Genomic DNA, 13,579 nt, shown 5'->3' with positions numbered 1-13,579 from the left:
AGAGTAAATAGATACCCAACATGTCATGCTTTAAATTTTTGCGTTACAGAGGACGTCTAGTGCTACAATTATTGCTTTCACTCTAACGTTCGCGCCGAATGTAACCTGTGTGTATCTGTCTCTGATACTAGCCAGTGCCTCACCAGCCACTGACCTCACTGATGTACTCACATCTGTGAGCATCCTTATGGGGGATAAATGAACCTGGGATGAATTGCCGGGGAAGTCAGCTGGAGAAAAATACCTCACATCATTGGTTATTGAGAGGAAAAATGCGGGCGTTATTGGTCTGTGGATTCTCCAGAGACATATAGGTGGATTCAGAAAGACTTAGGCTGGCGTATCAGTAGATACGCCAGCCTAAGTCTGAATCTGCGCCGACGCAAATTTAAGCGTATTCTGGTAACCAGATACGCTTAAATTAGGCTCAGATACGAGCGGCGTAAGTGTCTTACACGGTCGTATCCTAAAGTGTACTTTTTAGGCTGACCGCTAGGTGGCGCTTCCATTGGCCTAGAATATGTAAATGAGTAGATACGCTGATTCACGAACGTACGCTTGCCCGACGCAGTAAAGATATGCCGTTTACGTAACGCACTTTCAGGCCTAAAGTTATTTCATCAAATAGCTGGAATAGTAATGTTAAGTATAGCCATCGTTACCGCGTTGAAATTTGAAAATTTTACGTTGTTTGCGTAAGTCGTCCGTGAATAGGGCTGGACGTAATTTACGTCCACGTTGAAACCAATACGACCGTGCGGCGTACTTTGCCGCAATGCACACTGGGATATGTACACGGACGGCGCATGCGCCGTTCGTAAAATACGTCAATCACGTCACCCTCCATTAACATAAAACACGCCCCCTCAGCCGAATTTGAATTAGCCGCGCTTACGCCCGCCCGATTTACGCTACGCCGCCGTAACTTAGCAGGCAAGTACTTTGTGAATCATGTACTTGCCTCGCTAACTTACGGCGGCGTAGTGTAAATACAATACACTACGCCGCCGCAAAGTTAGGGCGGTCTATGTGAATCTAGCTAATTCTTTATATTGTGACAATGGGCCAGATTCTCGTACTTTTGCGGCGGGCATAGCGTAAGCCATTTACACTACGCCGCCACAACTTACTGGAGCAAGTGCCGTATTCCTCAAGCACTTGCTCCGTAGTTTGCGGCGGCGTAGTGTAAAAGGCCCGGCGTATCCCCGCGTAATTCAAAGGGGGCGGCTTGTATTTAAATTAAGCACGCCCCCGTGCCGATCGAACTGCGCATGTGCCGGGCTTAAAATAGCCCAGTGCGCATGCTACAGTTCTCGACGGAAAACGTCAATGACGCCGACGTGTGCGTCATTGACGTAAAGTCGTATTCAAGAAAACGACGTACCCGACGGGAAAAGACGACGTGGACCCGACGCCATACTTAACATGGCATACGGCGGACTGGCGTAAGGTTACCCCTCATATAGCAGGGGTAACCTTACGCTTACGCAAACGACGTAAGCTACGCGATGCCAATTCGTTCTGGAATCGGCGTATCAGGCTCATTTGCATAAACAAATGAGACCTGAATGTAAACGCCACCTAGCGGCCGGCGGCGAATTACATTAAAGATCCAACAGTGTAAGTCACTTACACCTGTCTGATCTTGGCCGTATCTATGCGAAAATGATTCTAGGAATCACTCGCATAGATACCCGGGCCAAAAAACAGAGATACGACGGTGTTTCCTGAGTTACACCGTCGTAACTCTGCTGAGAATCTGGCCCACTGACTTGTTGTCAGGTGTTCAATCCAAGCCTTACTCAGTCCAAGAAAGACAGATCCATTCTGGATGGAGTTCCCCAAGCTTTGCTTGTTTTACAAACTTGGCAAGTAATTGTATTGCAACATGGGTGCAGAGACAAGATGCAGTGCCAGGTCTGAGTCCTTATTTAGGTCACATTAGCAGGGAAACCTTTGTGTTCCAAGAAGCAGAATTAGACTGAGATTGACCTGTTTCCTCCCCCTGTGCTATTGGCTGCGTTATCTCCGGAGGAGGCAGGAGGGAAGGCTTGGGCCAACACAGCAATCACTAGCAACTTACCAGTCTAAAGTCCCAGTACAAGATGTTACATCCACTGTACAAGTGTAATTACTGTGCTTTCTGCTAATGTCACTGAATGAGTGCTGAAGAGGATTAGAGCGCTGACACATAAGACCTCATGCCCACTGGATGTTTAGCTGCTGCTGGAAGCAATGTTGCAAACTGACCAGAGTTAAATTTACTGGCATGGCACCCAAAATTTACCGGCACCGCCACGTTTTTACTGGCATTTCCAAAAATTACAAAATGACAGTTTTAGGTGCAAATTTCAGGATTTAGGATACAAACAAGTATAATATGCAATTAGCAATGTGATTTAAGGTAGATATTAGGGGAAAAAAAAACATATTTCTTACATTATTTTCAATATAGTTAGTAAGTAGCTAAGGGACAGGACTCAGGAGGGTAAAACATGAAACACATGAAATTGACTCTCACAGTGACACTGACAGCAGTGTGCAGCAGCACAGATCACTGACAGGACACGTCCCCTCCTGAGTCACAGTGACAGTCTCCCTCCCCACTAGGTGTTCCCTTCAGGCCATTTCAGTCCAAACAGCACTGACAGTCCTGCTCCTGGCTTGTCTTGCTTCCGCAGACCCACACATGATTTTCCAGTCGCTCCACTCGCCTCCCTTTCACCATGACATCACGTGACACACTCAGGCAGCGCCTCCCCCAGACCCATAAAGTGGAACTTCTGCATTAAGGACTCCTGACCCCCTGGAATGCAACATTCGACATGTAATTTTTTGTTTGGGAGGAGCAGGTACCTAGTTTTGAAGTTCTTCTCTCCCTCCATGCAATCTTCTGGGACAGGCCACAGGTCCCACAAGATTGCCCAGCCATTCAGAATGCACTGCGCAACTCGTGCATGCGCAATGCGCACCCGGCTGTGAAGCCGCAAGCTGTCACAGCTGGGTGCCCACACTTGCAAAGCTGGGCGCCGCGGAGAGGAGAAGGAGAAGAGTGAGGCTTCGGGTGGCCTCATCGCTGGATCCTGGGACAGGTAAGTGTCTGTTTATTAAAACACTTTTTGTAGCTGCTGACTTTTAATAAACACAGAAATGGGTGCAACTCCGCTTTAAAGTCCCAACCAGAGATGCATGTGTCAGGGTAACAACACAGGAGCATTATTAACCACTTGGAACCCCCGGCATTGTAAAATGACGGCCACAAGGTGGCTCTACAATGCCGGGAGGATGTCTATTGACGTCCTCGGCTCCTCCGGCCACTGGGGGGCGTGCGAGCTCCGCCGCCGGCACGCGCGTGCCAGGCGCGTCACTCCGGTGCCAGGCGCATCACTGCGGTGCCGATGCGTGTGCCTGGCGGCCGCGATGTCCGCCAGGTACCCGTGATCGCCCATTACACAGACAAGGACGTGGATCTGTGTGTGTAAACACACAGATCCACGTCCTGTCAGGGAAAGGAGACCGATGCTGTGTCCCTTGTACATAGGGACACAGATCGGTCACCTCCCCCAGTCAGTTCCCTCCTCCCACAGTTAGAATCACTAGTAGGGAACACATTTAACCCCTTCCTCGCCCCCTAGTGTTAACCCCTTCCCTGCCAGTCACATTTAATCAGTGCATATTTATAGCACTGTTCGCTGTATAAATGTGAATGGTCCCAAAATAGTGTCAAAAGTGTCCGATGTGTCCGCCAATGTCGCATCACAATAAAAATTACTGCCATTACTAGTAAAAAAAATTAAATAAAAAAAAGGTAATAATTCTGTCCCCTATTTTGTAGGCGCTATAACTTTTGCGCAAACCAATCACTATATGCTTATTTCGATTTTTTCCCCCCAAAACTATGTAGAATACATATGGACCTAAACTGAGATTTTTTTTTTTTTAATTGGGATATTTATTATAACAAAAAGTAAAAAATATTGGCCCGGATTCACAAAGCACTTACGCCGACGTGTAACTATGCGCCGTCGTATCTGTGTGCCGTGCCCACAATCTGAGATACGCCTAAAAATAGGCTTCCTACGACCGACGTAACTTGCCTACGCCGTCGTATCGTGGGCGCATATTTACACTGGGCGCATTTTCCGCTCCCATTGATTTTCTATGCACATATGCAAGCGAGGGAGATACGCCGATTCACGAACGTAGTTGCGCCCGGCGCATAATATACGCGGTTTGCGTAAGTCGTATGTCCGGCGTAAAGTTATTCCCCATATAGGAGGCGCAACCCATGCAAAGGTATGGACCAGGGAACACAAGCCGTCGTATATTTTGTCGTTTACGTTGTACGTGAATATGACTAGGCGTAGGTTACGTTCACGTCGTAGGCAGTGATTCGATGTACTGTATCTTAGGCAGTTGTTTCGACGTGATTCTGAGCATGAGCACTGGGATGTGGCCACGGGACGGCGCATGCGCCGTTCATTTTAAGTACTTCTATGGCGCTTGGCCCATCATTTGCATGGGGTCACGCCTCATTAGCATGGCTCACGCCCACTTCCACCTACGCTGGCTTACGCCGAGGAAACCCAGTGTATCTTTAAGAGCGAGTGGGAGCGAGTGCTTTGGGAATCCAGTGCTTGCCTCTGTGCGCTGTGCCGGCGTAGCGTATATTAGATACGCTACGCCGGCATAAATATGCGCCGATGTATGTGAATCCGGGCCCTTGTGTTTTTTTTCAAAATTGACGCTCTTTTTTTGTTTATAGCGCAAAAAATAAAAAACACAGAGGTGATCAAATACCACCAAAAGAAAGCCCTATTTGTGGCAAAAGGGACAGCTGCCCGGGGCCCTGTCATTGTTGTGGGGCCCAAAGCAGCTGCCTCATACTTGCCAACTATCCTGGTTTAAATTCCCTTGAAGTTTTAGTCCTGTGCTCTGTCCTGATATCCAGCCCAGCTCTGCCCTATTGTTGTGTACAGATGACTCACCTGCAGACCCTGTGTTTACATGTAAATAGCTGCCATTCATATGTAAGAAAACAGGAGCATGCATATGTAAACAGCTAAGGCCGGTGTTCTGACGAATAAGTTCTGGCCTTGCCCCCTAGTGTTAACCCCTTCCCTACCAGTCACATTTATACAGTAATCAATGCATTTTTATAGCAGGGATCACTGTATAAATGTGAATGGTCCCAAAATAGTGTCAAAAGTGTCCGATGTGTCCGCCGCAATATCGCAGTCAAGATAAAAATAAATGCCATAAGTTTATCCCCTATTTTGTAGACGCTATAACTTTTGCGCAAACCAATCGATAAACGCTTATTGCGATTTTTTTACCAAAAATATGTAGAAGAATAAGAGAAGAAAATATTGTGTTTTTTTTTTTTAATTGTCTATAGCGCAAAATAAAAAATGCCCAGTATTGAAGTGGTTAAGTTGTGTTTTACATGGTTTGGTGGCTAGCACAGTACAAATTTCTCCCTTCTTTATAAAAAGGACAACCTGTATGAGGGTTTAATAATTTCTGGTCGCGGTTAAACTCTCTGTTTTCGCACCCAGTTAATAAGCCAGTCAGTTGAGGTTTCGTGGCCTGATGTAGTGTGAGCTGCACATGTAACGTTTTACATTAATCAGATTTTCTTTTTTACTTACCGTTAGTCAGTTTTATTTAGTCACATATACATCTGTGTAGTGTCAGGACATGACCCCATCATTCGAGATTCCTAGGTACACCAGGAGGAATTTGTCTGCTCAGACACGGTCCAAACTCTCAAAAGACTGTACAAAAAATAAGATGCTGAACGATCATAAGTGAGCAAACCATGGTAGCTTATCATTTGACTCATACAATTTTTGGACAATTGGTGGTTGTTTTTGACTTTTATCTATTAAGTTTTACACTTCCTGTACTTTACATAGCTATTGATAAAGATATTTTTCAGAAGATATCCGAACAGAAGGGGTTTCCAACAAACTGGAAATTATATTGACTCACCTACTACTATTTTTATTATCTGTCAGTGATCACTTTGGTACCTAAAATGCTGCGATCCCTGACTAGTTTGTTGAATTGTTGAATTTCCTACAAAATGACACGTGTTTGGCAAGTGTAGCGCCCTGCTCCTGTTGACCAGGCGCTCTCATGTAAATTTAGTGGGTTATCTGAACTGTACATAGTTCAGATTTAATGTTATGGCTAAATTAGCTTCTGCTCCAGCATTGGCTGTGTTGTGTGCAGTTCCACACTGTCGTCAGTAGGTGTCGTTGTTACCACAGGCCGGTGTTGGAAGTACAACAGGCTAAGGCGTATTGGGTGTCCCTTCCCCAGAAACGGCCAAGTGGGAGTGTTTTACCGCTGAGCATTCTGAAATAGGATACTCAGAGCCGGTTCACACTGGGGCGATTCGTCAGGCGACTCTGCCGCATGACAAGTCGCGTCCCATTCTATTCAATAGAACCGTTCTAATAGGAGCGACGCAAGTCGCTCAGACTTAGAAAAAGGTTCTTGTACGATTTCGGGGGTGACTCTGGGCGACTTGCATTGACTTCTATACAGAAGTAATTTTGCAAGTCGCCTCTGAAGTCGTCTTCAGGACGCCTTGCTGAGTCGCCCCCGAAGTCGTGCCGCCCTAGTGTGAACCGGCTCTTAAGGGGCAGACACCATTTTCTTTCTCTCTCTGACCTCATGGCCCGCCTGGCCTGAGGTATGTGACAGCTCTTCTTTTGCCTCTGGACCTGCTGGCCCGAGGCTATGTTACTGCAGGTAGGCCCAGGAGTCTGTCTGGGGCCTACTGGTTCAGAGGTGGGCCTGTGCTGTCTTGCCTGCGGGAAGAAGCCGAGCAATTGGAAGTTCCAGGGGAGGACCTTTCCGAGGACCAGGCGGAAGGTTGGTATCTCAAGAAGGGCCTGGTGACTCAATTGGAGGATGCACCCTAACCAATCTACCAATCTACCTCACAGTACTGCCGTATGGCTTAAAGGACTTGTCATATACTGATCACCATATCCTGTGGCAGAGGATTGTCCAACAGTTCAGTCTGTGGCAGAGACTTTTGTCCGTGCATCATTCCGGCTGCTAGGCCGGTGAGAGAGGCCTATCCGGGTGAGCAAGATCTGTTGACAGCGAGTGTACTGGTCTCTGGGATCGCAAGTTTCTCAGTGATCTGCACAAGGTATCTGAACTTCCCCTAGCCCTCTATCCCTCTACTTCCGCAAGTTGTTTAATAAAAAAGCATTGGAAAGACTAAGGCCTAGTACACACGAGAGGATCGATCCGCGGAAACGGTCCGGAGGTCCGTTTCCGCGGATAAATCCTCTGGCGGATTTTGATCTTATGGTTGTACTAACCATGAGATCAAAATCCCTGCAGAATTCCCTCCGCGGTGACGTGTCGCGCCGTCGCCGCGATGATGACGCGGCGACGTGCGCGACACTGTGATATAAGGACTTCCACGCATGCGTCGAATCATTACGACGCATGCGAGGGATGGATTCGGACGGATTGATCCGGTGAGTCTGTACAGACCAGCAGATCAATCCGTTGGACTGGATTCCAGCGGATCGATTTCTTAGCATGTTAAGAAATTTTGATCCGCTGGAAATCCATCGGCCCGAAAAATATCCGCGGATAAATATCCGATGGATCGTACACACCAGGGGATCTATCCGCTGAAACCGGTCCGCGGATAAATTCCAGCGGATAGATCCTCTCGTGTGTACGGGGCCTTAGAGATTGATACGCACATTTGTTCTGACATTTGCTGATCATAGACTCTAAGTTCGGGGCAGCTCCTACGGGGGTAGTGCTACACAAGTTTTACCAGCTGACCAAATTGAATGTCTAATTTTTCAAAAAAAAATTGTATTGCTATTGTCAGCTTTTAGTTATTTGCAATTTACATGTTGATCTCATTTATCTTATGTGTCCCTGCACACTACAGGTAGCATTGTCTCACTGTTAGGCCGCATTCACACCTGAGCGTAGCGTTTTCAGGCGTTTTTTCCAGCGTTTTGTCGCGCGTATTAACACGTATTTGCGCGTTTGCATACAGCGTTGTCCGACGTTTTTGAACATTTTTTATTTTAGCCAATAGGAAAAATGCTCATCTCTTTCATCATTTGTTGCTATGTTTGTAGATTTTTTTTATCTTCTTCCTGGGTGAATGTTCTATTTCACAGAACAGATTAAAGCGACAAAACGCCTGTAGAAACGCTTGTTGTCGCGCTAGACGCTTGAATCAAGCGTTTCCATTAGTTTCTATGGGAATACAAACGTTCAAAAACGCCCAAATCAGCCCGATTCGCGCGTGGGGTCCAGAACTTGTTTGAGCTTCAGGCGTTCGGCTTCAGGAGTTTTGGAGTGGAGATGTGAACCATCTTCATAGAGAATAATGTATTTTTTCCCCTCTAGTGTTTTATAGCTTCAGGCTTCAATCTACAAAACGCTAAGGCTGCATTCACACCTGAGCGTCGGTCGTTCGGTCGTTTTTTTGGGCATTTTTTTCTGGCGTTTTGTCGCGCGTATTTGCGCGTTTGCATACAGCGTCGTGCGACGTTTTTGTACTTCGGCGTTTTTTATTTTAGCCAATAGGAAAAATGATCATCTTTTCATCACTTGTTGCTATGTTGGTAGATTTTTTTAATCTTCTGCATGGGCGACAAGTTCTATTTATTAAAGCGACGAAACGCCCGTAGCAAACGCCCGTTGTCGCGCGATACGCTCAATTCGCGCGTTTCCCATTACTTTCTATGGGGAAAAAAAACGCTCAAATACGCCCAAACCGCACGATGCGACAAAAAAAGGTCCGGGACTTGTTTGAGCTTCGCGCGACAGGCGTTTGGGCGTTCAGGTGTGAACAGTCACCATAGGGAATAATGTTAATTCTCCCCTCTGGCGTTTGTGAGCAGTGCGCTTCAGGCGTAAAAACGCCTAGGTGTGAATGGGGCCTAAGGTGTGAATGCAGCCTTAGTTTTCTGCATTAAGGCCGCCCATTCTTTTTGCACCGTAACACACCAAAAATCATACATTTACACCATATATTTTTTTTAACACAGCGCATTACAACTCCTATTATGTTTGCTGTGGTGCTTTGGGTAAAACTGATAAATGTGTTGAAATGCCATTCAAATTGAGCCTGTGTGTATAATGAGCAAATATGTCTGCTCTTGTGTACTTATATGATGTAAAGTTATACAAAAACAAGATTTTTAAAGCAAAAAAAAACATGATAATACCAAAAAAATCTAGTAATTTCTCTTTAAATTTTTTTTGAGGAACAATTAGAAAGAATTTTTTTTTTTTTTTGCAATTTAACCACTTCAATACCGGGCTTTAAAACCCACCTCCATACCAGGCCTATTCTGGCACTTCTCTCCTACATGTACAAATCATCATTCTTTTGCTAGAAAATTACTCAGAACCCCCAAACATTATATATGTTTTTTTAGCAGCCACCATAGGGAATAAAATGGCGGTCATTGCAACTTTTTATCTTGCGCGGTATTTGCGCAATCATTTTTCAAACGCCTTTTTTTTGTAAAAAAAATGGTTTCATGAATTACAAAATAACAAAACAGTAAAGTTAGCCCAATTTTTTTGTAAAATATGAAAGATGATGTTACGCCGAGTAAATAGATACCTAACATGTCATGCTTTTAAAATTGCGCACACTCATGGAATGTCGCCAAACTTCGTTACTTAAATTTTTTTACAGGTTACCAGTTTAGAGTTACAGAGGGTAACTAGACAGTGCTAAAAAATTATGTACGCAGCTGCAAAAAAAAGTTTTGACTGGTTTCGAGCTTTATAAATCAGCCAGTTACGGAATCTTTACTTGAATTTTTTCTTAATACTTTGTATTTTTGTAGGAGCCTTCTTCATCCCTTACCTGATCTTCCTCTTCACCTGCGGCATTCCGGTCTTCTTTCTGGAGACAGCGCTGGGCCAATACACCAGCCAGGGTGGCGTCACAGCCTGGAGGAAAATCTGCCCCATCTTTGAAGGTCAGTTTATATAATATAAAATTCCACCAGTTTCTTGTATAACCGTTTCATTTCTTTATTTTACCCTAGATGAAAGATTGTTCAAAATAACCAATGAATCATGAGCATGTAAAATGACTATTGTTCCCCCCAAAATAATAATAGAGACTGGGGTTTTGTTCTGAGACAGTCGCTCTGGGGATTAGGGATGAACAGAGCTGGAATTCGCACCGCACAAGTGTGAATCCGGCCTAAAACAAAAAAAAAAATCTAATAAAGAAATGGAAAAAAAAAAATTAGGAGAGGTGATAGGCGGAGATTCGATGCTAATTGGAAAATTTGGACTTCCTGGTATAGTGGTAATGGTTGAGCTTCATTTACAGGTTACAGCTATTTAAGTTACCTTCTTGACTTGGTCTAGGGGTGATAGCTGTGAGTGTGAATAAAGAGCAAGTGTCCAGACGTCAATTGAATTTTCAATGCTTTATTCCAAGGCCTAACATGGCCAACATCAACATGACACACAAGAGAGAAAAGTTGATGAGCGTAGAGAAACTTTAGTATCAGGCCTTGGATATGAAAGAGAGCAAGCCTGCTCTCAGCAATAATGTAACACAATTCGTCGCCACCACAATCAGGGTGGGTAAAGTGCCCCCAGACAGGCGTCTATCACAGGCCTGGCAGCCGGAGCGCCACTTAAGGATCACTGGGAGGAACAGGCCTCTGCCACAGGCTCGACAATTTGAGATTTGTGAAATTAGATTGAGTGAATCCTCCCAGTCAGTTCAGATAGTGTCACCCACTGACAGCTTGAGCACACCTGTCATGCAGTGTGGTGACTGGATCCCTGATGGTTCGTCTAGGCCTCCTGGACAACCTCTGATTCTAGGTTCTGAGCCAATCCCCTCACGGCTAAGGATCCTCTCAGCAGAAGGTTGGGACCCAGCCAGTCGCTGGGGCCCCTCTCTAGGTTGGGATGAGGCTCCGCATGGTGCATGACCTCAGTAAAGCAGGCCACGGTGGCGGGGCCCATGAATGCGCGCACCCTGAAGGTGGATGCCGCACCTGGAACTCGGGCCCCGCACAGAACAGAACGGCCCAAATGCGGTTGCCCAGATATATCCCCCTCCCAGCATGCCCAACTAGGAAAGAACTCCTCTGATTGGCTGCTGGGAGAAGGTGGGTCTGTCAGAACCCCTCTAGCGCCAGCTACCGCACGGGGGTGATAACGCACCCCCGGAGCGCAGACTGACCCACAGGACAAATTCTGAATTTGGCAGCAGCCTAAATTTCCATAAACTGTGAATGGGAGTAAACTAATCCCCCAATTCCCCACTTACTTTAGCGTAGCGCCCGTACTGAAAAGTAAGGGGGCGCTACATATATGTATTTTACATTTACATGTATTGTTCACTCACTTCCCTTTTATACTCTGATGCTGATCGGACCGCAGAATGACCCTTTCCTTTTTATCTTCCTTCTCTTGTTCCCCTTACCTCCCCACTTAGTGGTGCTGCATTTCTATAATAGGTTTATGTTTATAGGTTTACTCACCTGTTTCTGAGAGTATGTATTTGTACATATTTGTATGACTATTCATGTAACTGCTGTATTGCTTACTTCCTTTGCTTTTTCTTTTTGTAATATCTCTCTTGAAAATTTTTCAATAAAAAACAATTTAATAGTTATATTTGACAATCCAATATAAGCTTATTTAAAAAAAAAATCTCCTTTAGCCTAGGTTCACCCTGTTGCGAATTCAAAATCGCGGTAAAATGCGCGATTTTACAGCGATTTCGCGGCTGTGATTTTGCCGCGATTTTGCCGCGATTTCGGCCGCAATTTACCGAAATCGCAAAAAGTAGTACAGGAACTACTTGTTGAAATCGCAGATGCGGCGTCGCACTGATTAGGACAGTGCCATTGCCGACAATTGCCGCCGATTTGAGATGCGATTTGACATGTCAAATCGCATCTCAAATCGCTCCAAATCGTACCCAGTGTGAACCAGGGCTCAATGTTGTGACTGCTGCCTGTCTGTTAGCCATCGCTTTTGTAGATTCTGGTGCCTATGCAGTTCTTGGCTATGTTCACAAACGTCTGACACAGATGCCTGCTGTAGCCTCTCACCTTGTGACTTGCTACAAAGTTGCAGTCTGATTACTAGTATAGAGGAGACTGAGGAAATCTTCCTTGATAGCGCTTGGACAAGTTGGAAACCAGCATGATCACTAATGTCAGAGCTGTTTCTAGGCAAAATCAGGTGGTACAAACTAGGGAAATTTTAGACCTCATAACATGTGCTATGTCTTTTTGTTCAGGGATTGGCTATTCATCCCAAGTCATTGTCATCCTGCTGAACTTTTATTACATCGTCGTCCTGGCCTGGGCCTTCTTTTATCTCTTCAACTCCTTCACGTCTGATCTGCCCTGGGCTTCCTGCAACCACACCTGGAACACAGGTAAGATGTGTTAAGAGCATTTATTGTGTATTCCAAAGGGTGGTTCCACCCCAGATTGATACTGCAGGTACTGGTGTCTGCTAAGGTCCAGGATTTCATTGGGTAACTCTTTCCACCTGCTGTGCCCAATATTTCTGCACTGAGGTCCCGGGTCTGCACACCTGTTGTGTCCATTATGAGGGGTTCCCTCCATTCCTGAGCTTAGTTTCCCCTGCTTTAAAACTTTGATACCCATTATGAGTAGTTCCTACCAATTTTACATTGAGTTCACCAAAAAGGAAAACTTTGCGCTCCTGAAAGTTCACCAATTATAAATCCACTTAATGTTTGTGAAGAAAAAAACATACATTAACACTTTAATTTTCAGAAGATCCAGTCCTTTATATGGTTAAAAAAGGGAAAGTTTCCACAATGTACACAATATAATAAAAAAAGTATAAAAAAAAAAAACTTTCCAAATGTCTGCATCAGACCAGCACCCTCTTCAGACTTCAAATAGTTAAAGCTTGCGGTTTTAGTTTGTGGGCTGTCTAGCAAGACATCATTAGTGCAAATGGTGAGCACAGTACATTACCCAGCCAGATGTAAACATCGATCGAATGTCCTTCTCCTGGCTGATGTAACAATGTCCGGGATCCTAGGCTCTCTCCTATGCGGGTCTGGAAGCTTCACAGACCCGATAAATGTGACTGCTGGAGACACAGCGTGGATCAGCCTATCAGAAAGAACGCTCTCCCTGGGTGAACGTGCAAGCGTCCCACGTCTGAGAACTTTTATATCCGATTATTTTAATCGCCATGCAACGCTGTTGATTTTTCAACAAGCGCATACTGCATTTTGCCCACTGGAGGGCGCCTAAAATTCTCCCTGCAGTACAGCTGGTTTACTGAGACAGCGTCTCAGACGTGGGACGCTTGCACGTTCACCCAGGGAGAGCGTCCTTTCTGATAGGCTGATCCACGCTGTGTCTCCAGCAGTCACATTTATCGGGTCTGTGAAGCTTCCAGACCCGCATAGGAGAGAGCCTAGGATCCCGGACATTGTTACATCAGCCAGGAGAAGGACATTCAAACGATGTTTACATCTGGCTGGGTAATGTACTGTGCTCACCATTTGCACTAATGATGTCTTGCTAGA

The 13,579-nt window shown here is 45.4% G+C and overlaps 1 protein-coding gene across 2 annotated transcripts in view; it reads left to right on the top strand.

Moving 5' to 3' along the window:
- Positions 1-13,579, top strand: part of LOC120932694 (sodium- and chloride-dependent GABA transporter 2-like) — a 131,038-nt gene that overhangs the window by 88,343 nt on the left and 29,116 nt on the right. For both annotated transcript variants that reach the window (XM_040345258.1, XM_040345259.1), the window contains exons 3-4: positions 9,867-10,001; positions 12,302-12,442. In XM_040345258.1, the coding sequence (XP_040201192.1) occupies positions 9,867-10,001; positions 12,302-12,442 (276 nt within the window). The remainder of the gene's footprint in view (positions 1-9,866; positions 10,002-12,301; positions 12,443-13,579) is intronic.

The sequence above is a fragment of the Rana temporaria genome, chromosome 3 (genome assembly GCF_905171775.1).
Source record: "Rana temporaria chromosome 3, aRanTem1.1, whole genome shotgun sequence".
Classification (NCBI taxonomy): domain Eukaryota; kingdom Metazoa; phylum Chordata; class Amphibia; order Anura; family Ranidae; genus Rana; species Rana temporaria.
This window is presented reverse-complemented; position numbering and strand designations above follow the sequence as displayed.